The sequence below is a fragment of the Bombina bombina genome, chromosome 4 (genome assembly GCF_027579735.1).
Source record: "Bombina bombina isolate aBomBom1 chromosome 4, aBomBom1.pri, whole genome shotgun sequence".
Classification (NCBI taxonomy): Eukaryota; Metazoa; Chordata; class Amphibia; order Anura; family Bombinatoridae; genus Bombina; species Bombina bombina.
This window is the reverse complement of record NC_069502.1, coordinates 546,234,606-546,261,638: the sequence shown is the minus strand read 5'-3', so window position 1 is coordinate 546,261,638 and position 27,033 is coordinate 546,234,606. Positions and strand designations below refer to the sequence as shown.

The 27,033-nt window shown below is 42.1% G+C and overlaps 1 protein-coding gene across 1 annotated transcript in view; it reads left to right on the top strand.

The window, feature by feature from the left end:
• UBE3D (ubiquitin protein ligase E3D) overlaps positions 1-27,033 on the top strand; it is an 875,767-nt gene that overhangs the window by 97,770 nt on the left and 750,964 nt on the right. The window contains exons 3-4 of the mRNA XM_053712029.1: positions 3,252-3,342; positions 5,307-5,427. Coding sequence (XP_053568004.1) covers positions 3,252-3,342; positions 5,307-5,427 — 212 coding nt within the window. The remainder of the gene's footprint in view (positions 1-3,251; positions 3,343-5,306; positions 5,428-27,033) is intronic.

Below are 27,033 nucleotides of genomic sequence, written 5' to 3'. Positions count from 1 at the left end.
AACAGTTGCCTGGGTCTATTGTTGGAGAATTCAATTTCACGTGATAAAAATGAAGATTTTTTTCTGAGTTATCTTGGATTGATATTTATGTAGATGTTTGGTAAGAGCGGCTTTATCCTCTGGATCATGTGTTCTGCGCCACTTTCTCTCTGGTTTACGTCCTGTTCTTTTAATTTCTCTGATGGAGCTATCAAACCAGGGTGCATTTTTGTGGGTTTTGACAGTGCGTATGCAAGTTGGTGTAATGCTTTCTAGGGTGTCTCTCATGGTTTTGTTGTAGAGTCGGACTAAGGAGCTAGGGTCTTCACCAGTGCCCATTAGTTCACTTAGATCCATATGTGATGCTACATCCAGTGGTGTCACCCCTTTTAATGAGCGGTGTTCGATCAGGTTCTGAGGCTGGTGTCTGGTTGATTGTGATACAATGGAGTGTATGGAGCGGTGGTCTGACCAAGTAACTGGGTTTACAGTTACTGGTGACACTTCTAGTGCAGACTGGAACACTGGAAAAGGTCAAGTGTATGACCTTTTCTGTGGGTGGGAGTGGCGACGATTTGTGTTAAGCTGAGTGTACTCATCAAGCTGAGGAGATCCTGCCGAAGCAGGGATAGGGTGTTGTCAATCCAATTTTTGAAGTCTCCTAATATAAGCCATCTGGGGTGTTCAAGGATTTAGCCAGCCAAAAGGTCTGGGAGTTCCTGAAGAAATCTCTTCCCATCTCCTGGGGTTCTGTGTATTAGCAATATTCTGAATCATCTCTTTATTCAGAGGCTGGCAGCTATGCATTCAAAAGATTGGGTTTTGTGGACTGATTTTGGTCTGGTATTTAAGGATGATTTTGCACAGATCATAACTCTGCCTCCCTTGCGATCTTGTCTCGGGCTGTGAAACACTGTGCAATTGTCTGGATTAGCTGCCTCTAGAATAGGCCCTGCATTTTCATCTAACCATGATTCTGTGATGCATGCTAATTTGCATGTTTCAATAAGGTTGGCAATAATAGCTGTTTTGTTCTTTATTGATCTGGCATTGCATTGGATTGCTCTGATAGGACAGTCTTGGGATTCTGAGTTCTTGCCCTGTACTTTGGAGACAGCGTGTCTTCTAATGGGGATCACACAAAGAGATTTTCTTGATTTGATAGTGCGGTTTTTGTGGCTTTTAGGTTGGATCACTTCAGTTGGACTTGCGGATGGACAGGGTGGTGGGGCAGCTGTGATAGTGTCAGGATATAGAACTTTAAATTTTGATTTTCCTCCACGACAGCCCCTGTCAGTCCCTTTGGAAATGCTGAGTGATTTTAGGGTAGCCACTAGTGAGGGACTCAGTGCCGCAACAACTTTTTGGGGTCTTAGGGAGTGCAGGTGTGAGGGCGTATAGGTGGTCATTCCCTCTGCAGTGAAGGGGTTAAAATAACTTCTAGTTTTTGTAGGGATGTTAGAAGTGGGGGCTGGTTACATTGCCCTGCTCTATATGATTTAGGCCAGAGTGAGGTGTGAGATTTTGCACTTCAGGCTGCATTGTAGATAACAGATTATTTAGTGAAATAGATTTAATCGATTAGTTTTTCTTGTGTTTAGAAATGAAATCTGAGCATCGCTAAATGGATGATCAAATCCAATTTGTGTATGGGTTGAGAATTTGTGCATGTTTTTTTTTAGTTTAAGTGTACCTTGTTTGTGGTGCTCAGCTGAAGGTATCTCTGGTAGTAAGATGGTCCGGTGGGAGTATATTTCCATCCGTTGAGTATCTCAGTTTAGTAATGCCATCCGTTCAATTCTGATGAGTCTAGTTGTGCATTATGTGGAGTCGATATTGGTCCTTGAAATAATTGTGATGAATTTTGAATGTAAGGAGGTTAAAATTAAGATAAATCCTGGAGAGGTCAGGAGCCTGAGGAAGGTGTGGCAGCCAGCAGCGGCACCCTTGCATTGAAGGAACGTTTAGTTCACTATTTGGATGTGGTTCGCGCCTTGAGGTTCTATCTTCAGACTTCTAAGGAGTTTAGACAATCTTGCTCTTCTAATTTTTACAAGTTTGGTGTTTTTACTTCAGCTGAAGCAGCTTTCGGGAGAAAAGTTTTGCAGGCTGTAGTGCCCTCAGAATAGGTCTGCCTCTTCCTTTTTGTTCCCTCCCATTATTCATTTAGTATCCTCTGGAGCTTGGGTATAGTTTTCCCAACATTAAGGAATGAAGCCGTGGACTCTCCCTATCTTAGGAAAGAAAACATAATTTATGCTTACCAGATAAATTCCTTTTCTTCCGGATAGGGAGAGTCCACGGCCCCTGCCCGTTTTTTCTTGTCTAAGGGCGGCCCTCTATTATTTATCTTATTCTTCTGGCACTATTTATACCCTGATATTTATTTTACTTTTCCTTGTTCCCTCAGCAGAATGACTGGGGTAATGAGGAAGTGGGAGGGATATTTAAGCCTTTGGCTGGGGTGTCTTTGCCTCCTCCTGGTGGCCGGGTATTGTATTTCCCAACCGTAAGGAATGAAGCCGTGGCCTCTCCCTAACCGGGAGGAAAGAAATTTATCTGGTAAGCATAAATTATATTTTTAAAGAATATATTGTATTGAATGAAATTGCTTGTGTATGTAGTGTGTATAGTCTGACTTCTACTTATATTGTACCTGCAATAATTACATTCTAACTGACTGATCTAGCTGCACGCATCCTCACATCATGAAACCTTTACTAGCTTAAAAATTTTAGTTAATTTGTCAGTTGTATTGAAAATCCTAATATTTATGAAATGTACGTGTCTATATACATGGGTTTTCCTGAACATGTGCATGCTTCTCTTTATTGCAGACCTTGTAGATATTGGGAGGTAGTGCATGAACATGAATGCATCACTCCAATTACCTTTCAATTTGGATCAGTGAGTGAGTTGTTGATTTACAAGTGGGAAAAAAGGTTTAAAAATATAGAAAAAAAAAATAGACGTAAAAGGGAAACAAATTGATTTAAGACATCACTTAATTTTTCTTAATACATTATGTAGTAAAATGTGCTTATGCTGTTTTTATTGCCATTTTAAACTGTAAAACTACCGATCTACTATGTGTTGGGTTAGCCTGGCTTGAACATTTGTTGGGTTGTGTACTTATTTTCGATGCCTCACTCCCCCTCCTTTGAGTAAAACAAAAGATAGTTGAAGAAAAGAAAAAAAGCAGCAAGCAATTTTCTATTAACTTAAAACAATTTCTTTGACTAATTTTCTTTTTTTGTGTGTTTGTTTTATAGAAATGATTTCAACTCTAAAAGAAATTTTAAAGGTAAAGAAGAACTACAATTTTTACTGCCAGTCATGTGGAGAGCTCATAATCCAAGAACAGTAAGAAATTCTAAAGTACTATTCACAGAATTTAAAGTTCAAAATCCCTGCTAAAACATGGTGTGACTCACCTTCTAGCTGTCTAATATTCAATGTGGAATGAACCCTTAAGCCTCACAGGAGCTGCAAAATAATTGAATTGTTTTGAACATTTATTGATATGTAGAGCTCACTTTAAAAGAAATATGTCAAATGGAATGGTACATAATGTGTAACATAAAAAAAACATAAAGCTTTTTTTTTTCTGACCTAAAAAGCTTTCAAATCTAAGAGGCTTGTATGGTATATAGATTACATGTATATACGAGTGATTGGGTACATGAGGTTTGTATAGGTAGAAAAACATATTGCTCTGTGTTTAAAAGGTATTGTAGTGCAAACAAATACATGCTCTAGTTCATTAGACCATGCAATTATTTCACTATTTACTTGGCTAGATTATGAGGCAAACGCAATATTTGCGCTCCACTCAGTAATACCAGCACAGGTGAATATGTGCTGGTATTACAAGTGAGGCGACCTCGTGTTCGCATTGCCTAGAAGCCAAGTGCTCAGGACAGCGCACTTCCATAGGCTCCAATGGGAGCCTCGTTCTTATGCCGTCAGACGCAACAAACCACTTACAGCCGCAACAACTAATCGATATAATCGATTATAATCGATTATGAAAATGGTTGTCAATGAATCTCATAATCGATTAGTTGGTTTGCAATTAGTTGGTCTGTGCACAGCACCAGCTGCTTTACTCCAATGAGCTCCTGCACATGGTATTGTGTTTTCTTCTTAAATGGAAAGAGTCCACAGCTTCATTCATTACTTTTGGGAATTAAGAACCTGGCCACCAGGAGGAGGCAAAGACACCCCAGCCAAAGGCTTAAATACTCCCCCACTCCCCTGATCCCCCAGTCATTCTCAGCCTTTCGTCCCAGGAGGTTGGCAGAAAGTGTCAGAATTTTAAAGTTTTGTTTTTTTCTCTTATGGAGGGAGGGTAGTACTCTTCTGCATGGGACACAAGTTTTAAGTAGTCCTGTCAGTCTCTCAGTGAGGGCTTGGATGAAAGTTAGAGTCTGGAGATGCAGGGAGAGTCTTTCTCCGAAACCATCCCTACTCATATTAACAGCTCCTCAAGCCATCGGTGTTGTCAAACTTCGCTCCTCTGCCTGCTTTCTTCTCTCAAGTCCATGGCAGAGGCGATGCCACTATTCGTCACACTTGAGAGGCCGTGTTCCTGTTCCACGGCGTAGACTCCGGTAAGATTGTTTCATTTTACTTAATCGTCAATGTACTGGAATGCAAATGTTTTCCCGAGATGCTACCCACCCTTTTTTCAGTTCTTTTGACAGACTTGCAGTCTAGCCAATCAGTGACTGCCCCCAGATAATTTCACGTGCACGAGCACAGTGTTATCTATATGATATATGTGAACTAACACCCTCTAGTGGTGAAAAACTATATGACATAAGGGTCTCAGTGAGTCTCTGTTAGTATCTTGGAATCGAGGGTTAATATCTCCTGAGGGGGGTTATTGAACAGGGAGGGTTTATAATCATGTTTCTTATTTGATGCAGCCTGCTTATGTGTGATGTTTATGGGCTCGTGGTTGGGACTTTAAGGCCTTTGGAAGTGACGCTGCCTTTTGGTTGGGCGCGCTTTTTTTGGACTGGACGGTTCACCTGGTGTTCGGGCGTGGTTATGCTCTGTTCCCCATTTCCGCATTCCTGACCGTGTGGCAAATGAGATATTCTAGTCTGAAGGGGTCTGGTCATAGGAGGTGGTGAGTGCCACAGCCATTGTGGGTGTCAGGTGCCGTTTTTGTTTTAATACTTTAGTCCATATTGATATTTCCTCTATCCAGTTATGGAGGATTCTGATGCTGAGACTGTGCTCATTTCAAATTCAGTTATGGATGATTCTGATACCGAGACTATTCTAATTTTAGATTCTGTGTCTGGTGATGACTCCAGATTGGCCTCGTTGACACATATCGACCAGTTTTGTTCCATTTGCCATATAAGAGCACCTGGTTGCTCTGGGAATCAGGGGACTGCTGAGCCATCCATCTCTGGGGGCCCCATCCTCCAAGAGGTGAGTTCCCTACCAATTCATACTTCTACACATGCAGGTAAACCAATTTATGGTTCATCCATGCGAGGTGCCGTGTTCCCCCCGGAGGTTGCAGCACGTTTTCGCTTCCAGATAATGTTAGCGATGGTCCGTCTGCAGAGTCCAGACGTTCATTTGAGATTGTGCTTGTGCCCTATTGTCCCGGGTCTTCCACTTTGGGGTGGGCCTCTACAGTTCCCCGCGGGTGTAACTGTTCTGGAGTGTTGTGCCTTTCGTTACAGGATTGCGCGTCTTAGCGTGTTGCTTAGACATCTTTTTCAGTTATTGAATAACCCTACCGTTAACAGATATGGGGACTTTTAGTCTGATAATTTGAATGGATAATTTGAATGGTGAACCTCATTAGACATGTGGGGTTATCTCCTGTTTGTCATTTGTTTGAGATCTTTCCCAGTTTTTTGTAAGATAGGGCTCAGTTTGGCTGGTCCTGCGGGCAGGCCTGTGTCTTTTGGGTGTTAACCTTCGGGTTGCCTTATATTTTATTTTGTATCTGATGGGATGTCTTTTATTTGTGTTTGCTTCCTTCGGGAACCATCTGGGATCGATACTCTTTTACTTCTTCGAAAGTTGTTTGGATATGTTAGTCCTATGTTTAATAATGTCTGTTTTCCTTTTTTTTGGGAGAATTTATGCAGCTTGCCGGTTAGGACACTGAGTACATGCTGGTCCTTTCAGGTTCTTTTGGTTTTGTGGCTGTTCAGACACGTGGCACTGTTTCTGCTGGATCTGTAGTAGTGCTGAGTGCTCAAGTTATCATTGTTTTTTTCTGTTCAACTAAGCATTCGAGAGGACCTGTGGGTTCACGAGGTGGGAAAGGATTGTTTCAGTACTTATAGCTTCAGTCATGAATGACCGGGCAGGGGAGTGCTCCACTGCATCACTCTATCTGACATCTGATTTTATTAGAGCCTAGAGTTCCTCCTCCATGCAGGGGGGGGGGGGGGGCCCTGGCGGGCGTAGTGTCCCGTTGCCACTGGTTGAGTGGTTTGGCCTTCAGTTTTTAGGCTCCTGGATGGTCCTATGGGGCTTGATCCAACAACTTGTATGGATAGCTGTCCAGCATGCGGAAGGTTTTGTATTTTGAAACCTAATGCAGTTTTTGGCACATTTAAATGGGTGCGTGTCAGCTGTTTCTAGTGTATCTAGATATGGCTCTTACTCTAGGCCGCGTAAGGTCTGTCTGAGTTATGAGACCTTGGGTCTTCTTACATTGTCTCCGGGTGGGTTAGATTTCTTTTTGGGGTTCTGTGTTCCGGACCTTGGTTGATCCCTGTGGGGACTTGTTTAGCTCTGGTTTTCCCGGAGCTGGGAAGGTTTAGCACCTTTTCTCTCCACTGTGTCCTCTGCCTGTGTGGAGGTAATGGGAGACTAGCCCTGCTAGTAGGGTTTTGGCAACTTTGAGGTATCCCTTCTATTGTCCTGTGGCCTTGTGAAGTCTCTTCTTTTGACTTCTAACCTTGCTCCTTGGAGAGTTGGACTTTATCTAGGGGTGGTTCCTTCATTTGCTCAGAGCTTTCGAGTTCTCTGCGCTGTCTGGATTTTCTGGATATGCTCCATTCCTTTTGTCTGGCTTTTTGGCCAGTCGGAGTGTTTAGTTCCAGGGTATAGTTGCCTGAACTATTAAAGGGACAGTCTACACCAGAATTTTTATTGTTTTAAAAGATAGAATCCCTTTATTACCCATTTCCCAGTTTTGCATAACCAACACAGTTATAATAATATACTTTTAACCTCTGTGATTATCTTGTATCTAAGCCTCTGCAAACTGCCCCTTTTTTCAGTTCTTTTGACAGACTTGCAGTCTAGCCAATCAGTGACTGCTCCCAGATAATTTCACGTGCACGAGCACAGTGTTATCTATATGATATATGTGAACTAACACCCTCTAGTGGTGAAAAACTGATAAAATACAATCTGAAAGAGGTGGGCTTCAAGGTCTATGAAATTAGCATATGAACCTCCTAGGTTAAGCTTTCAACTAAGAATACCAAGAGAACAAAGCAAAATTGGTGATAAAAGTAAATTGGAAAATTGTTTAAAATTACATGCTCTATCTGAATCATGAAAGTTTATTTTCGCCTAGACTGTCCCTTTAAGTACCCGGACCAGTTTTTTCTTACTGAGTATTCCACTGGGTCTTCGCTATTGTCCCAGTTTTGGGTTGTTTGGATCTCAGGGCTGGTCGGGATGTTCCACGGTGGTAGGAACTGGGCTATGTCCTTGCTCCATCTACCTGACCAGGTCAGGGTTGGCCCGGTCTATCAGAGTATTTATTACTCCTTGCCACAGAGTAACCCGTGTCATCTTGGGTTAGCTGGGTGACTTGTGCCCCAAGAATGGTGGGTTTCTTCCCAGCTGCTGGTGCTGGATTCCAGTTTCTGGTGCACCTTAGGGTTGCATTCCCATGTTAGTTTGCCAGTGTACCCGTGGATTCTCTGCTCTGCAGGCGAATGGGTTGGCTGTGCAAAGGATTTGCAGGGGATTTTTCTTCCCGTTTAGCCGGGGGCTTCGGGCCTTGAGGACGGTTATTGCCCTTCCGGCCTCTTCACTTTTTCTTTAGGGGATATGCGCTTCTTCGGGAGATGGAGTCCTTACTAGGGACTTCTCCTGGTCGGGAAGTGGAAGGTGCACTTGGTTCCACCTGGAATCTTGCTAGTTCCATGTCAGACTGTGGGGCCTTTTTTGGTAGATCCTTGGGTCTATGGCCTTGTCTGTTTTCAGAGTTGGGTTGTACTTGTACTCTGGGGGGGATGGCTCTGCCATCTTTACGCTCGTTCCTTTACCAGTTTCGGTATCTTTGTTCCCTTGTTTTGGTGGCCCAGCTGGATCTGCAGGTCAGGATGCCTGAGCGGTCTATGGGTCACAGTATCCTTTGCGATGTGTGAGATTGATGATTCTATTCTGATAGCTCAGTCTGCTAGTTGATGGGTTTTCCTTTCTCCTTGCTCCTTTGACAGGAGATGGTTTCCTCTTCCTTCGGGTTCTGAGGGTATTCTCTCCTTCTCGGGGGGCCTCGATGGAGGCTTTGTGTTCCCCTTTTTAGGGACCTGTGAGTAGGTCCGGCAGCTTAGGTTGCCTGGAGCATGCCCTCTGTCTGGGGCTGTTTTGGTGCGGTCTGTTTCTTGATGACTGCTTCTTCTTCCTTGCAGCTAGCTGGACAGCTAGCTCAGCGTTCTAATGCACTGTGGTTACTCTGCACTGTAGCAAACCAAGGATTGCAAGTTCGATCCCCGGCGAGGTCTACTCACCCTTCTTTCTTTTAAAGTTGTTAAGATGAGCAGCACCTTGAGTCCCTTAAGGGAGATTAGCCGCTCTTTACAAGAACATTCATGTTTAGCTCCCTCTGTGTTCTCAAACTTGGGGTTTCACCTGGGTCTCTTACACGCTCATTCATACTTGGGTATTCTATGGCAAGGCGCTGGGAGGACTCTGCCTCCTTGGTTGCGTTCCATGCTTGCAGGATGTTGGGGAGATGTATTTTTGGTCTCCGTGCCCGGTGTTATCCCGGGTTTCGCCTAGTATAGGCGTAGCTCCTTCCCTGTTCATTTGGGTCTCTGATTACTGGGTCCACTCTTGGAGGTGCTGTTTTTTGCATTGAGGGACTTTTCAGTTTCCTCGGTCCTCCTTTGCCTTGTTCATTTTGGGGATTTCGGCTGGTTTACCCTTCATTTGTGAGGGGTGAGTGGTGGGGTACCGTCTTTTGGGCGACGGTGTTTGTAGGTGGACTGTAGGATCAGTCGAGTCCGTTTTGTGGTCTCTAATTTGGCTCTGGACTGGCTGTGAGTCTGTGTCACTGGGGCTTTTTCTTTTAAATTTTTTTCTCTTCTTCGGACAAAGCGGGATTTTTTATTGGGTAGAGGTTCAGGCCTGGTGCTCTCAGTATGGGCCGCCTATGTACCCTCCCGTCTTGGCATTCAGTGTCCTCTATAGCTTGGGTATTTGTTTTCCCAAAAGTAATGAATTCAGCTGTGGACTCTTTCCATTTAAGAAGAAAAACATAAATTATGCTTACCTGATAATTTCCTTTTCTTCTGATGGAAAGAGTCCACAGCTCCCCACCCGTCATTTTATGTGGGGAGTCCTTATATTCTTCTGGCACCTTTTCACCCTGATATTTCTTCTACTGTTCCTTGTTTCTCGGCAGAATGACTGGGGGATGAGGGGAGTGGGAGGGGTATTTAAGCCTTTGGCTGGGGTGTCTTTGTCTCCTCCTGGGGGCAAGGTTCTTAATTCCCAAAAGTAATGAATGCAGCTGTGGACTCTTTCCATCAAAAGAAAAGGAAATTATCAGGTAAGCATAATTTATGTTTTTATGGTTATGCCCTTAGCCTAAAGGACGTCTACAGATGTTTACTTTTCACTTTTTATAGACATTATAAGTTTCTTTTTAAAGGGACAGTCTACTCTAACATTTTTATTGTTTAAACAAGATAGATAATCCATTTTTTACCCATTCCCCAGTTATGCATAACCAACACTGTTATATTAATATACTTTTAACCTCTGTGATTAGCTTGTATCTAAGCCTCTTTTGACAGCCCCCTTATCACATGACTTTATTTATTATCTATTAATTTGCATTTTAGTCAGTTACTCAAAAATAACTCCACGAGCATGAGCACAATGTTATCTATATGGCCCACATGAACTAGCAGTCTCCTTTTCTTCTGTTAAGTGTGATCAGTCCACGGGTCATCATTACTTGTGGGATATTAACTGCTCCCCTACAGGAAGTGCAAGAGGATTCACCCAGCAGAGTTGCTACATAGCTCCTCCCCTCTACGTCACCCCCAGTCATTCTCTTGCACCCAACGACTAGATAGGATGTGTGAGAGGACTATGGTGATATATTTAGTTTTTATATCTTCAATCAAAAGTTTGTTATTTTATAATAGCACCGGAGTGTGTTATTCCTTCTCTGGTAGAATTTGAAGAAGAATCTACCTGAGTTTTTCTATGATTTTAGCCGGAGTAGTTAGAATCATATTGCTGTTTCTCGGCCATCTGAGGAGAGGTAAACTTCAGATCAGGGGACAGCAGGCAGATTAATCTGCAAAGAGGTATGTAGCAGTTTATTATTTTCTGACATGGAATTGATGAGAAAATCCTGCCATACCGTTATAATGTAAACTCAGCCTTGAATGCAGTAGATGTAGCTGATATCAGGCTGTCATGTATGTATATTTTATACTTCAGTTTTCTGGGAAATGGTACTTCTCTGGCTTTTAAACTGTATACATAGACTTAACCTATTTTGCAGGGACTTGCAATAGGTTTTAAATGACAATTAATTATTGAGGTAAAACGTTTTTTTGCTGGCATGTAAAAACGTTTTTCTCCAACATAGGTGTGTCCGGTCCACGGCGTCATCCTTACTTGTGGGATATTCTCCTCCCCAACAGGAAATGGCAAAGAGCCCAGCAAAGCTGGTCACATGATCCCTCCTAGGCTCCGCCTACCCCAGTCATTCTCTTTGCCGTTGTACAGGCAACATCTCCACGGAGATGGCTTAGAGTTTTTTAGTGTTTAACTGTAGTTTTTATTATTCAATCAAGAGTTTGTTATTTTAAAATAGTGCTGGTATGTACTATTTACTCAGAAACAGAAAAGAGATGAAGATTTCTGTTTGTATGAGGAAAATGATTTTAGCACCGTAACTAAAATCCATGGCTGTTCCACACAGGACTGTTGAGAGCAATTAACTTCAGTTGGGGGAACAGTGTGCAGTCTCTTACTGCTTGAGGTATGACACATTCTAACAAGACGATGTAATGCTGGAAGCTGTCATTTTCCCTATGGGATCCGGTAAGCCATGTTTATTAAGATAGTAAATAAGGGCTTCACAAGGGCTTATTAAGACTGTAGACTTTTTCTGGGCTAAATCGATTCATTATTAACACATATTTAGCCTTGAGGAATCATTTATTCTGGGTATTTTGATATGATTATATCGGCAGGCACTGTTTTTGACACCTTATTCTTTAGGGGCTTTCCCTAATCATAGTCAGAGCCTCATTTTCGCGCCGGTATGGCGCACTTGTTTTTGAGGACAGCATGGCATGCAGCTGCATGTGTGTGGAGCTCTGATACATAGAAAAGTCTTTCTGAAGGCATCATTTGGTATCGTATTCCCCTTTGGGCTTGGTTGGGTCTCAGCAAAGCAGATTCCAGGGACTGTAAAGGGGTTAAATATAAAAACGGCTCCGGTTCCGTTATTTTAAGGGTTAAAGCTTCCAAATTTGGTGTGCAATACTTTTAAGGCTTTAAGACACTGTGGTGAAATTTTGGTGAATTTTGAACAATTCCTTCATACTTTTTCGCAATTGCAGTAATAAAGTGTGTTTAGTTTAAAATTTAAAGTGACAGTAACGGTTTTATTTTAAAACGTTTTTTGTGCTTTGTTATCAAGTTTATGCCTGTTTAACATGTCTGAACTACCAGATAGATTGTGTTCTGACTGTGGGGAAACCAAGGTTCCTTCTCATTTAACTATATGTATTTTATGTCATAAAAAAATTTAGTAAAAATGATGCCCAATATGATTCCTCAAGTGAGGGGAGTAAGCATGGTACTGCATCATCCCCCCCTTCGTCTACACCAGTCTTGCCCATACAGGAGGCCCCTAGTACATCTAGTGCGCCAATACTCCTTACTATGCAACATTTAACGGCTGTAATGGATAATTCTATCAAACACATTTTAGCCAATATGCCCACTTATCAGTGAAAGCGCGACTGCTCTGTTTTAGAAAATTCTGTAGAGCATGAGAACGCTGATGATATGGTTTCTGAAGGGCCCCTACACCAGTCTGAGGGGGCCAGGGAGGTTTTGTCTGAGGGAGAAATTTCAGATTCAGGAAACATTTCTCAACAAGCTGAACCTGATGTGATTACTTTTAAATTTAAGTTGGAACATCTCCGCGCTCTGCTTAAGGAGGTGTTATCCAATTTGGATGATTGTGATTATCTGGTCATTCCAGAACCACTATGTAAAATGGAAAAGTTCTTAGAGGCCCCGGGGCCCCCCGAAGCTTTTCCTATATCCAAGCGGGTGGCGTACATTGTTAGTAAAGAATGGGACAGGCCCGGTATACCTTTAGTACCTCCCCCCATATTTATAAAATTGTTTTCCTATAGTCGACCCCAGAAAGGACTGATGGCAGACAGTCCCCAAGGTCGAGGGGGCGGTTTCTACTCTACACAAGCGCGCCACTATACCCATAGAAGATAGTTGTGCTTTCCAAGATCCTATGGATAAAAAATTAGAAGGTCTGCTAAAGATGTTTGTTCAGCAAGGTTCCCTTCTACAACCAATTGCATGCATTGTCCCTGTCACTGCAGCCGCGTGTTTCTAGTTTGATGAGCTAGGAAAGGCGATTATTAGTAATTCTTCTTCTTATGAGGAGATTATGGACAGAATTCGTGCTCTTAAATTGGCTAATTCTTTCACCCTAGACGCCACCTTGCAATTGGCTAGGTTAGCGGCGAAAAAATTCTGGGTTTGCTTTTGTGGCGCAGAGCGCTTTGGTTAAAATCTTGGGCAGCGGATGCGTCTTCCAAGAACAAATTGCTTGACATTCCTTTCAAGGGGAAAACACTCTTTGGCCCTGACTTGAAAGAGATTATCTCTGATATCACTGGGGGCAAGGGCCACGCCCTTCCTCAGGATAGGTCTTTTCAAGACCAAAAATAAACCTAAGTTTCGTCCCTTTCGCAGAAACGGATCAGCCCCAAGGGCTACGTCCTCTAAGCAGGAAGGTAATACTTCTCAAGCCAATCCAGCCTGGAGACCTATGCAAGGCTGGAACAAAGGAAAGCAGGCCAGGAAACCTGCCACTGCTACCAAGACAGCATGAAATGCGGGCCCCCGATCCGGGACCGGATCTGGTGGGGGGCAGACTCTCTCTCTTCGCTCAGGCTGGGGCAAGAGATGTTCTGGATCCTTGGGCGCTAGAAATAGTCTCCCAAGGTTATTCTCTGGAGTTCAAGGGGCTTCCTCCAAGGGGGAGGTTCCACAGGTCTCAGTTGTCTTCAGACCACATAAGAAGACAGGCATTCTTACATTGGGTAGAAGACCTGCTAAAAATGGGAGTGATTCATCCTGTTCCATTAGGAGAACAAGGGATGGGGTTCTACTCCAATCTGTTCATAGTTCCCAAAAAAGAGGGAACGTTCAGACCAATCTTAGATCTCAAGATCTTGAACAAGTTTCTCAAGGTTCCATCGTTCAAGATGGAAACCATTCGAACACTCCTTCCTTCCATCCAGGAAGGTCAATTCATGACCAAGGTGGTTTTCAAGGATGCGTATCTACATATTCCTATCCACAAGGAACATCATCGGTTCCTAAGGTTTGAATTCCTGGACAAGCATTTCCAGTTCGTGGCGTTTTCTTTCGGATTAGCCACTGCTCCTAGGATTTTCTCATAGGTACTAGGGTCCCTTCTGGCGGTGCTAAGACCAAGGGGCATTGCTGTAGTACCTTACTTGGACGACATTCTGATTCGAGCGTCGTCCCTTCCTCAAGTAAAGGCTCACACGGACATTGTCCTGGCCTTTCTCAGATCTCACGGATGGAAAGTGAACGTGGAAAAGAGTTCTCTATCTCCGTCAACGAGGGTTCCCTTCTTGGGAACTATAATAGACTCCTTAGAAATGAGGATTTTTCTGACAGAAGCCAGAAAAACAAACTCTTGTCGGGTACTTCATTCCGTTCCTCTTCCTTCCATAGCGCAGTGCATGGAAGTGATAGGTTTGATGGTAGCGGCAATGGACATAGTTCCTTTTGTGCGCATTCATCTAAGACCATTACAACTGTTCATGCTCAGTCAGTTGAATGGGGACTATTCAGACTTGTCTCCGAAGATACAAGTAAATCAGAGGACCAGAGACTCATTCCGTTCCAAGGCGGCTCTAGTGGATGCACTAGTAGCACCTTGGACCTTCAAACTAGCTTATGTGTTCCCGCCGTTTCCTCTCATCCCCAGGCTGGTAGCCAGGATCAATCAGGAGAGGGCGTCGGTGATTTTGATAGCTCCTGCGTGGCCACGCAGGACTTGGTATGCAGATCTGGTGAATATGTCATCGGCTCCACCATGGAAGCTACCTTTGAGACGAGACCTTCTTGTTCTAGGTCCGTTCGACCCACTCCAGCTGACTGCTTGGAGATTGAACGCTTGATCTTATCAAAGCGAGGGTTCTCAGATTCTGTTATTAATACTCTTGTTCAGGCCTGAAAGCCTGTAACCAGAAAAATTACCACATAATTTGGTATATCTGTTGGTGTGAATCTGCAGGATTCCCTTGGGACAAGGTTAAGATTCCTAAGAGTCTATCCTTCCTTCGAGAAGGATTGGAAAAAGGATTATCTGCAAGTTCCTTGATGGGACAGATTTCTGCCTTGTCTGTGTTACTTCACAAAAAGCTGGCAGCTGTGCCAGATGTTCTAGCCTTTGTTCAGGCTCTGGTTAGCATCAAGCCTGTTTACAAAATTTTGACTCCTCCTTGGAGTCTCAACCTAGTTCTTTCAGTTCTTTAGGGGGTTCCGTTTGAACCCTTATATTCCGTTGATATTAAGTTATTATCTTGGAAAGTTTTGTTTTTGGTTGCAATTTCTTCTGCTAGAAGAGTTTCAGAATTATCTGCTCTGCAGTGTTCTTCTCCTTATCTGGTGTTCCATGCAGATAAGGTGGTTTTGCGTACTAAACCTGGTTTTCTTCCAATTGTAACAAAAACATTAACCAGGAGATAGTTGTGCCTTCTTTGTGTCCTAATCCAGTTTCAAAGAAGGAACGTTTGTTGCACAACTTGGATGTAGTTCGTGCTCTAAAATTTTACTTAGCAGCTACTAAGGATTTCAGACAAACTTTGTCTTTGTTTGTTGTTTATTCTGGTAAACGGAGAGGTCAAAAAGCAACTTCTACCTCTCTCTCCTTCTGGATTAAAAGCATTATCCGATTGGCTTATGAGACTGCCGGACGGCAGCCTCCTGAAAGAATCACAGCTCACTCCACTAGGGCTGTGGCTTCCACATGGGCCTTCAAGAACGAGGCTTCTGTTGATCAGATATGTAAGGCAGCGACTTGGTCTTCACTGCACACTTTTTCTAAATTTTACAAATTTGATACTTTTGCTTCTTCTGAGGCTATTTTTGGGAGAAAGGTTTTGCAAGCCGTGGTGCCTTCCATTTAGGTGACCTGATTTGCTCCCTCCCTTCATCCGTGTCCTAAAGCTTTGGTATTGGTTCCCACAAGTAAGGATGACGCCGTGGACCGGACACACCTATGTTGGAGAAAACAGAATTTATGTTTACCTGATAAATTACTTTCTCCAACGGTGTGTCCGGTCCACGGCCCGCCCTGGTTTTTTTAATCAGGTCTGATAATTTATTTTCTTTAACTACAGTCACCACGGTAACATATGGTTTCTCCTATGCAAATATTCCTCCTTAACGTCGGTCGAATGACTGGGGTAGGCGGAGCCTAGGAGGGATCATGTGACCAGCTTTGCTGGGCTCTTTGCCATTTCCTGTTGGGGAGGAGAATATCCCACAAGTAAGGATGACGCCGTGGACCGGACACACCGTTGGAGAAAGTAATTTATCAGGTAAACATAAATTCTGTTTTTTCTCTGAGGTACTGAGTGAAAAAATGTTTTGGGCACTTTTTTTCCACTTGGCAATAGTTTTCATTTAAATTAGAGCAGTTCACTGATCCCTCTCACTGTTATGTGTGTGGGGGAGGGGCCATTTTGGTGCTTTCACTATGCATCAGAAAAAACTCAGTCAGAGATTCATTTTCTTCCTGCATGATCCGGTTCATCTCTACAGAGTTCAGGGATCTCAAGAGTCTTTTTTGAGGGAAGTAATCTTTGAAGCAGAGCTGTGCTGATTGTATTGACTGTGATATAAAAAACGTTTATTTGTGTATTCTTTTCTGCTGCCTGGGTTAGTTATCATTTGCTGAGGGGAACAATCCTTTGCTAAAACTGTATATTCTGACAAAGATTGATGCTATAACTTAATTATTTTATCTGTTATAATATTTTCTGTGCTTCTTAAAGGCACAGTTCGTTTTCATATTATTTGTAAATTACTTTGAAAAGTATTTCCAAGTTGCTGTTTATTTGCTAGTGTGTTAAACATGTCTGATTCAGAGGAATATCTCTGTGCTATATGTGTTAATGCCAAAGTGGAGCCCAATAGAAATTTATGTACTAAATGTATTGATGCTACTTTAAAAAATAGTCAATCTGTACAAATTGAACATATTTCACCAAACAACGAGGGGAGAGTTATGCCGACTAACTCGCCTCACGTGTCAGTACCTGCATTTCCCGCTCAGGAGGTGCGTGATATTGTAGCGCCGAGTGCATCTGGGCGGCCATTACAAATCACATTACAAGATATGGCTACTGTTATGACTGAAGTTTTGGCTAAACTACCAGAACTAAGAGGTAAACGTGATCACTCTGGGATGAGAACAGAGTGCGCTGATAATGCAAGGGCCATGTCTGATACTGCGTCACAGTTTGCAGAACGTGAAGACGGAGAGCTTCATTCTGTGGGTGACGGTTCTGATCCAAATAAACTGGACTCAGACATTTCAAATTTTAAATTTAAGCTTGAGAACCTCCGTGTGTTACTAGGGGAGGTATTAGCGGCTCTGAATGATTGTAACACAGTTGCAATCCCAGAAAAAATGTGTAGGTTGGATAAATATTTTGCGGTACCGACGAGTACTGACGTTTTTCCTATACCTAAGAGACTTACTGACATTGTTACTAAGGAGTGGGATAGACCCGGTGTGCCTTTCTCACCCCCTCCTATATTCAGAAAAATGTTTCCAATAGACGCCGCCACACGGGACTTATGGCAAATGGTCCCTAAGGTGGAGGGAGCAGTTTCTACTTTAGCTAAGCGTACCACTATCCCAGTGGAGGATAGCTGTGCTTTTTCAGATCCAATGGATAAAAAATTAGAGGGTTACCTTAAGAAAATGTTTGTTCAACAAGGGTTTATATTGCAACCTCTTGCATGTATTGCGCCTGTCACGGCTGCAGCAGCATTTTGGTTTGAGTCTCTGGAAGAGACACTTCAATCATCCACACTAGATGACATCACACACAAACTTAAATTCCTTAAGTTAGCTAATTCATTTATTTCAGATGCCGTAGTACATTTAACTAAACTTGCGGCTAAAAATTCAGGATTCGCCATTCAGGCACGCAGAGCTCTGTGGCTAAAATCCTGGTCAGCTGATGTTACGTCTAAATCTAAATTGCTTAATATTCCTTTCAAAGGGCAGACCTTATTCGGGCCCGGCTTGAAAGAGATTATTGATGACATTACAGGAGGTAAAGGTCATGCCCTGCCTCAGGACAAGGCCAAAGCCAAGGCTAGACAGTCCAATTTTCGTTCCTTTCGTAATTTCAAAGCAGGAGCAGCATCAACTTCCTCTGCACCAAAACAGGAAGGAGCTGTTGCTCGCTACAGACAAGGCTGGAAACCTAACCAGTCCTGGAACAGGGGCAAACAGGCCAGAAAACCTGCTGCTGCCCCTAAGACAGCATGAATTGAGGGCCCCCGATCCGGGACCGGATCTAGTGGGGGGCAGACTTTCCCTCTTCGCCCAGGCTTGGGCAAGAGATGTTCAGGATCCCTGGGCGTTAGAGATCATATCTCAGGGATACCTTCTGGACTTCAAATCCTCTCCCCCAAGAGGGAGATTTCATCTGTCAAGGTTGTCAACAAACCTAACAAAGAAGGAAGCGTTTCTACGCTGCGTACAAGATCTTTTATTAATGGGAGTGATCCATCCAGTTCCGCGGTTGGAACAAGGACAAGGGTTTTACTCAAATCTGTTTGTAGTTCCCAAAAAAGAGGGAACCTTCAGGCCAATCTTGGATTTAAAGATCCTAAACAAATTCCTAAGAGTTCCATCGTTCAAGATGGAAACTATTCGAACAATTTTGCCCATGATCCAAGAGGGTCAGTATTTGACCACAGTGGATTTAAAGGATGCTTACCTTCACATACCGATTCACAGAAGTCATTACCGGTATCTAAGGTTTGCCTTTTTAGACAGGCATTACCAGTTTGTAGCTCTTCCATTCGGACTGGCTACGGCTCCAAGAATCTTCACAAAGGTTCTGGGCACTCTTCTGGCGGTACTAAGACCGCGAGGAATTTCAGTAGCTCCGTACTTAGACGACATACTGATACAAGCTTCAAGCTTTCAAACTGCCAAATCTCATACAGAGATAGTACTGGCATTTCTAAGGTCGCATGGATGGAAAGTGAACGAAGAGAAAAGTTCTCTCTTTCCACTCACAAGAGTTCCCTTCCTGGGGACTCTGATAGATTCTGTAGAAATGAAGATTTACCTGACAGAGGACAGGTTAACAAAACTTCAAAATGCATGCCGTGTCCTTCATTCCATTCAAGAGACCAGAAATTCTCTTCTATGGTGGCTTTATCGGCCACATCTGTCCAGGGGAATGCCATTCAGCAGGCCAGACTGGTCAATTGTAACAACAGACGCCAGCCTACTAGGTTGGGGCGCTGTCTGGAATTCTCTGAAGGCTCAGGGACTATGGAATCAGGAGGAGAGTCTTCTTCCAATAAACATTCTGGAATTGAGAGCAGTCCTCAATGCTCTTCTGGCTTGGCCCCAGTTAGCAACTCGGGGGTTCATCAGGTTCCAGTCGGACAACATCACGACTGTAGCTTATATCAACCATCAGGGAGGGACAAGAAGCTCCCTAGCAATGATGGAAGTATCGAAGATAATTCGCTGGGCAGAGTCTCACTCTTGCCACCTGTCTGCAATCCACATCCCGGGAGTGGAGAACTGGGAGGCGGATTTCTTAAGTCGTCAGACTTTTCATCCGGGGGAGTGGGAATTTCATTCAGAGGTCTTTGCCCAAATACTTCGACGTTGGGGCAAACCAGAGATAGATCTCATGGCGTCTCGACAGAACGCCAAGCTTCCGCGCTACGGGTCCAGATCCAGGGATCCGGGAGCGGTCCTGATAGATGCCTTGACAGCACCATGGACCTTCAGGATGGCTTATGTGTTTCCACCTTTCCCGATGCTTCCTCGATTGATTGCCAGAATCAAACAGGAGAAAGCATCAGTGATTCTAATAGCGCCTGCATGGCCACGCAGGACTTGGTATACAGATCTGGTGGACATGTCATTCTGTCCACCTTGGTCGTTACCTCTGAAACAGGACCTTCTGATTCAGGGTCCTTTCAAACATCAAAATCTAACTTCTCTGAAGCTGACTGCTTGGAAATTGAACGCTTGATCTTATCAAAGCGTGGTTTTTCTGAGTCAGTTATTGATACCTTAATACAGGCTAGGAAGCCTGTTACCAGAAAGATTTACCATAAAATATGGCGTAAATACCTATATTGGTGCGAATCCAAAGGTTACTCTTGGAGTAAGGTTAGGATTCCTAGGATATTGTCTTTTCTACAAGAAGGTTTAGAAAAGGGGTTATCCGCTAGTTCCTTAAAGGGACAGATCTCAGCTCTGTCCATTCTGTTACACAAGCGTCTGTCAGAAGTTCCAGACGTTCAGGCTTTTTGTCAGGCTTTGGCCAGGATTAAACCTGTGTTTAAAGCTGTGGCTCCACCATGGAGTTTAAACCTTGTTCTTAACGTTTTACAGGGTGTTCCGTTTGAACCCCTTCATTCCATTGATATAAAGTTGTTATCTTGGAAAGTTCTATTTTTAATGGCTATTTCCTCGGCTCGAAGAGTCTCTGAGTTATCAGCCTTACATTGTGATTCTCCTTATTTGATTTTTCACTCGGATAAGGTAGTTCTGCGTACTAAGCCTGGGTTCTTACCTAAGGTAGTCACTAACAGGAATATCAATCAGGAGATTGTTGTTCCATCCTTGTGCCCAAATCCTTCTTCGAGGAAGGAACGTCTTTTGCACAATCTGGATGTAGTTCGTGCCCTTAAATTTTATTTACAGGCAACTAAAGATTTTCGACAAACGTCTTCCCTGTTTGTCGTTTACTCTGGTCAGAGGAGAGGTCAAAAAGCTTCTGCTACCTCTCTCTCTTTTTGGCTATGTAGCATAATTCGTTTAGCTTATGAGACTGCTGGACAGCAGCCTCCTGAAAGAATTACAGCTCATTCCACTAGAGCTGTGGCTTCCTCTTGGGCCTTTAAGAATGAGGCCTCTGTTGAACAGATTTGCAAGGCTGCAACTTGGTCTTCGCTTCATACTTTTTCCAAATTTTACAAATTTGACACTTTTGCTTCCTCGGAGGCTATTTTTGGGAGAAAGGTTCTTCAGGCAGTGGTTCCTTCTGTATAAAGAGCCTGCCTATCCCTCCCGTCATCCGTGTACTTTTGCTTTGGTATTGGTATCCCACAAGTAATGATGACCCGTGGACTGATCACACTTAACAGAAGAAAACATAATTTATGCTTACCTGATAAATTCCTTTCTTCTGTAGTGTGATCAGTCCACGGCCCGCCCTGTTTTTTAAGGCAGGTAAATATTTTTTAAATTATACTCCAGTCACCACTACACCCTTGGCTTCTCCTTTCCCGTTGGTCCTTGGTCGAATGACTGGAGGTGACGTAGAGGGGAGGAGCTATGTAGCAACTCTGCTGGGTGAATCCTCTTGCACTTCCTGTAGGGGAGCAGTTAATATCCCACAAGTAATGATGACCCGTGGACTGATCACACTACAGAAGAAAGGAATTTATCAGGTAAGCATAAATTATGTTTTTTGAATAGCAAATAAAAAAGCATGTGATAAGAGGCTGTCTGCCTTTTTTTTATTTTTATATTTTTAATTAATTGGGAACTGTACCAAATTCAACCTCTAGAAGTATACTGTATATTTGTTATTTTAAGAGCGGACTAGATATTTTTCCCTATCCTTATAGCTGGTTATTTACCATTACATAAAGATATTCAATATATTTTTAATGTTAGAATTAAGTCCAGGCTTACTATGTTAAGAGGCCCCATTGGTGGAGAGTTAACAAAGATAAATATCCCATCTTGGTTAAATTGGCAAAACCCTCAACACCATCTAAACGCCTCTTCTCTGCTGCAGGCAAAATAGCTTGGATTTTATTTTAATTTGTTTTATTTTAATTCGATTAATCGAGAAAATAATCGGCTGATTAATTTATTATGAAAACAATTGTTAGTTACAGCCCTAATGTTACCCTACAGTCCTCTTTATTTTGGGCCAATTGGGGAAATGTTTTTTCATTAACCAGAAGGTCTGACTTCTGGTTAATAATTGCTAGTGCTAAGTGTAAAAGTGAGCTACCGGAAGCATTAACCAGCCACTTGTAATGGCTGGTTGTTTAACATTCGCTGGTAAAGGGACAAATTTGCCTCTTTACCAGCGCACGTTAAGATAGCACCACACTTGTAATCTAGCCCAGTGTGTTTTAAACCCGCAGAAAACACACAGGCAAATGGAAATTAGGATTTGATTGGCCAGGTTGTGTGACTGTTGATGCTAATTGGCTCACCAGCTGTTTCTTGTGTGGGAGCAGCAGTTCTCTGCAGCTCCAGAGCAGATTATATCTGTGTGTTTTACTCCTTTACAAAGGTTAAACACATAGGGCTAGATTACAAGTGGAGCGCTTATTTAAATAACCAGCCATTACAAATGGCTGGGTATTGCTTCTGAACTTTCGCGGTAGCAATTAGCACTCAGAAAAGTAACCAGAGATCAGATCTCTGGTTAATTTTCTAAATGCCCCCAAAATAAAGTAGTGTTTTTTTGTTGTTGTTTTTTTTAATATAAAAAAAGCATCTTTATTTTTTTAAAATATAAGTGCAAAAGCAGTTCTATGGGGTTAAAAGGGGAGGGTGTGGGGTGTTAGAAAAAAAAAAACAGCACTGAAAATTGCCTTCACATTGCGGTCTATGGGGACTTTATATTTGCTATAAATATATATGTATATGCTAATAGCTATACTATAATCGCGTTTGTAACGTGTCCGTTGGTGTCGCCAGTTGCGCACGCATCCTCAAAGGAATGTTGGCTGCACGCGCAGCCAAAATAATTCACCTGGATGCAGCGAATCTGCATCCAGGTGGATTCTTTTCGGAATCCACCGGGATGCAGCGAAGGCAAAAGGAGCATTACAAAAAAAATAAATAACTGCTTGCAATAAGTATTAAAAAAAACAAAAACCTAACTGTCCGCAATAAGCAATAAAAAAAAACTAACCGCCTGCAATAAGTATTTAAAAAAACAAAAACGAACCCCCTGTACAAACTATTAAGAAAAAAATAAACTGCCTGCACGAAGTATAAAGAAAAAAAAAAATAACAAACAATAAAATTATTAACCACTAAATCCGCCAACCACAACATCGCAAACTACCTAATACGTCTATTAACCCCTAATCCGCCAACCCCCCACAAGGCATTAAACCTAATTTACCTATTAACTCCTTAACCGCCAACCCCCACAACGCAAAAAACTAATTTAATGACTAAGGTGAATTATTTTGGCTAATACCCCCTAAATTAACCCCTTAATTACATTAAAAAAACTACAAAATTACAATAAAAAAAAAAAATTACATTTATCTAAAATTAAAGAAAATAAAAAAGGCTAACATTACAAAAAATAGTAAACAACACTATCCAAAATAAAAAAATTAAACCTAATCCCTATGAAAATAAAAAAGCCCCCCAAAATAAAAACACCCCCTAATCTAAGAATAAACTACCCCCTACATACATACATACATACATACATACATGCCCCTGTCCACCGCAGCTCGCCTCTGGAGGGCTGAGTTCCGCTTCTGGAATTCAGCATTGCACACAAGCACTATTTTGCGCTTGTGTGCAATTCCGTCCCCTGCCTGCGCATAGCCAATCGTGCGCTGGCAGGAGCTGTCAATCTTCCGGGTCAGATTGGACCAGGGAGATTGAAATTTGCCACCTAAGAGGTGGCAAAAGGTTAGGAAAGCAGCGGTCTAATGACGCTGCTTGTTAAATATGGACTGCAGGTTCTCTTGTGAGAACCTACAGTCGTAGGCAGGCTTTGCTAGCCGAAAGGGTTTATTAAATCGACCCCATAGTGTTTCAGGATTAAAATTGCAAAAATGACATGCTATAACAAATTAGAGGATGTCATGCTTCCACTGCAATGTCCCTTTAAAGGACACAACCACCAAATAATAAATCATACTATCAAATGCCGTGGGGGAGTTTAATTTTGAAATTTACATCCTTTTAACATTTGTCTCATTTTTAACTTGCCCATACCAACTCAAATTTGCACTCGGATATATACATGCTTGTGTAGAGTTTTTTTATTTTTACAATTCAAATCTTGGAAACTGCTAAACAATTATTAATAAATATTGAAAGAGTATGTTATTAGACAAAATGTGGAGAAATATTGATTCCTGGTGATGCCCATAAAACTTCCAAATGTTGAAGAAATGTGTTCATCCAGTCCAAAGTTACAACTGAAAAACAACTGAGGCTTGTAAAGTGGTATTGCAGGATGCCTCCATATCGAGGCATCTCTGCAATACCCTCAGAGCTGCTGGAAGCGATTGTGATCGCTTCCAGTACTCTGTTAGACAACTGACGTACCAGGTACGTCTATTGTCATTAACTGTTAGTTTTTGCATGACGTAGGGATTTGCTAAAATTAGAACTATGGGCAAGTGAATGGAAAATGAGATTTAATACTGAAAAATGCAAGGTTCTACATTTTGGAAGTAAAAATAAGCAGGCTACGTATTTTTTAAATGGGACAAGACTTAGCCAAACACAGGAGGAAAGGGATTTGGGAGTAGTAATAGATAACAAGCTAAAGATGGGTGCACAATGCAGGGCAGCGGCTTCAAAGGCTAATAAGATACTAGCATGTATTAAAAGAGGCATTGATTCAAGGGAGGAAAGCAAAATTCTGTCATTATATAAAGCCCTGGTAAGACCTCACCTTGAGTTTGGAGTGCAGTTCTGGGGACCGATTGCTAAAAAAGATATTGCAGAACTAGAAAAAGTTCAGAGAAGGGCCACAAAGCTAATAAGGGGATTGGAGAAATTAACCTATGAGGAGAGGCTAGCCAAAATGGGTCTCTTTTCTTTAGAAAAAAGGCGCTTGAGAGGTGACATGATTACTTTATATAAATATATTCAAGGCCCATATACAGAGATGGCAGAATCTCTGTTTATTCCAAGAAAATTGTTTCTGACAAGAGGTCATAATTTAAGGTTGGAGGAAAGGAGATTTAATCTCCTGCAACGGAAATGTTTTTTCACTGTAAGAGCAATAAAATTGTGGAACTCATTACCAAAGGAGGTAGTGAATGCCAATACCATAGATACATTTAAAAATAGTCTGGATAAATTTCTGTATATAAACAAAATTCATGGATATGATTGCTAGTATTAAATGGGTCACATTTCAATGGGGTTATTTAAGCTTAACTGGAGCTTTTTGAAAGTATTTTAGATTTGTATAGGTTGAACTCGATGGACTTCAGTCTTTTTTCAACCTTATCTACTATGTTACCTGGTACGTCATTTGTCATTAAGGGGTTAAAGGAAAGACTTGTATCTTTCATTCAGACAAACAACTTAGAAGACAAAGGACAGCATGGTTTGACTGCTGGAAGATCATGCCAGACTAATCTAATTGATTTCTTTGACCATGTAACTAAAATAATAGACAAAGGACAGCATGGTTTGACTGCTGGAAGATCATGCCAGACTAATCTAATTGATTTCTTTGACCATGTAACTTAAATAATAGACAAAGGACAGCATGGTTTCACTGCTGGAAGATCATGCCAGACTAATCTAATTGATTTCTTTGACCATGTAACTAAAATAATAGACCAGGAAGGAGCCGTAGATGTTGCATATCTAGACTTTAGCAAAGCATTTGACACCGTCCCACACAACAAACTTATTCACAAAATGTATTGCTTTGGAATAGATGCTAAGATTGTTAAGTGGGTAGAATGCTGGCTTAAAGATAGACGACAGAGGGTTTCAATTAATGGAGTACATTCAAATGAGGCATCAGTTACTAGTGGTGTTCCCCAAGGGTCAGTTCTTGGGCCTGTTTTGTTTAACATGTTCATATGTAATATTGGAAGTGGGCTTAAGGGGAAGGTTTTCTTGTTTGCTGATGATACAAAATTTGTAACAGGGTAGATGTTCCAGGAGGAGTTGTTCAAATGAACTGTGATATTAACAAACTAGAGGACTGTTCAAATAAATGGGATCTGAAATGTAATATTACCAAGAGCAAAATTATGCATATAGGATCCAAAAACCCAAGGGCCAATTATAGTCTCAATAGTACATTACTGACTGTAATTAAAGAAGAAAGGGACTTGGGAACTATTCAGATGATTTAAAATTTGGTACACAATGCAGCAGTGCAGCCAGCAAGGCCAGTCAAATGCTTGGTTGCATTGGAAGAGGTTTTAGTAGCAGAAATAGCAAGGTTCTTATGCCACTTTACAGATCATTAGTTAGACCAAATCTGGAATACTGTGTACAGTTCTGGAGACCATATATTCAGAAAGATATAAATAAACTAGAAGCTGTCCAAAGGAGGGCTACTGAAATGGTACATGGTCTAAAATATAAAACGTACAAAGAAAGACTCTATGATCTAAATATGTATAGCTTAGAGCAGAGCTTTCCAAACTTTTCATGTTGGTGACACACTTTTTAGACCTATATCATTTTGCGACACAGTAATTCAGTTGTACTAGCAAAAAGGAGGTTAAACTAACTTGTTTTAAGAGATACGGACACATACATAAATTATATAATAATGAAATGTATTTACAAGTAACAGTATTTATGTGCAAGAATGGAAAAAAAGTTTAATAACACCAATAGCTACTTGATATTTTAATGGGATGTATGAGGTTGATGGGATAAACACAATTTCTGAATATTTGGTGGAATATTAGATAAAGACACTCGCATTTCATCATCAAGCATTTTTAAGCTTCCACTTCCTATCCATATATCAAGAGCAGGAGCAGCAATGCACTACTGGGAGCTAGCTGCAAAAAAAACCAAAAACTTTGACTTCTGACTTCAGCTCAGCGTTTAAGCTGCCGCCCTCAGAGCTCGGTGAGTCTGATTGACTACTGCCCGCGCTGTAAACACACTGCTGTTCCACTCACTGACTACACATGCAGTCACAAGCCAATTAATTAGACTACACGTGCAGTCAGGAGCCAATGTGCCGCCAATGGGAATAGTTTCAGTTCCCACTGAGCTGCGCCAATAGGTTAAGATGATCTGTGTCTAGGGTTGCCACCTGTCCCGGTCTCACCGGGACAGTCCCGGTCTGGGACTGTATGTCCCGTGTCCCGGAACTAGCCTCCAATGTCCCGGCCTGCCCAGCTACCTGTCACTCACGCAACATTTTTTTTTTAAACTTAGGTGGCCTTGTTAGTTGTGAGTCTGACATGTGTGAGTAAGTGTACTGGGCGCCTCCCCCCCATACTGTGAGTACAGCACAGGAAGTGATGAATGGCTCGGTACTGGCCTGGTGGGTAACTGACATC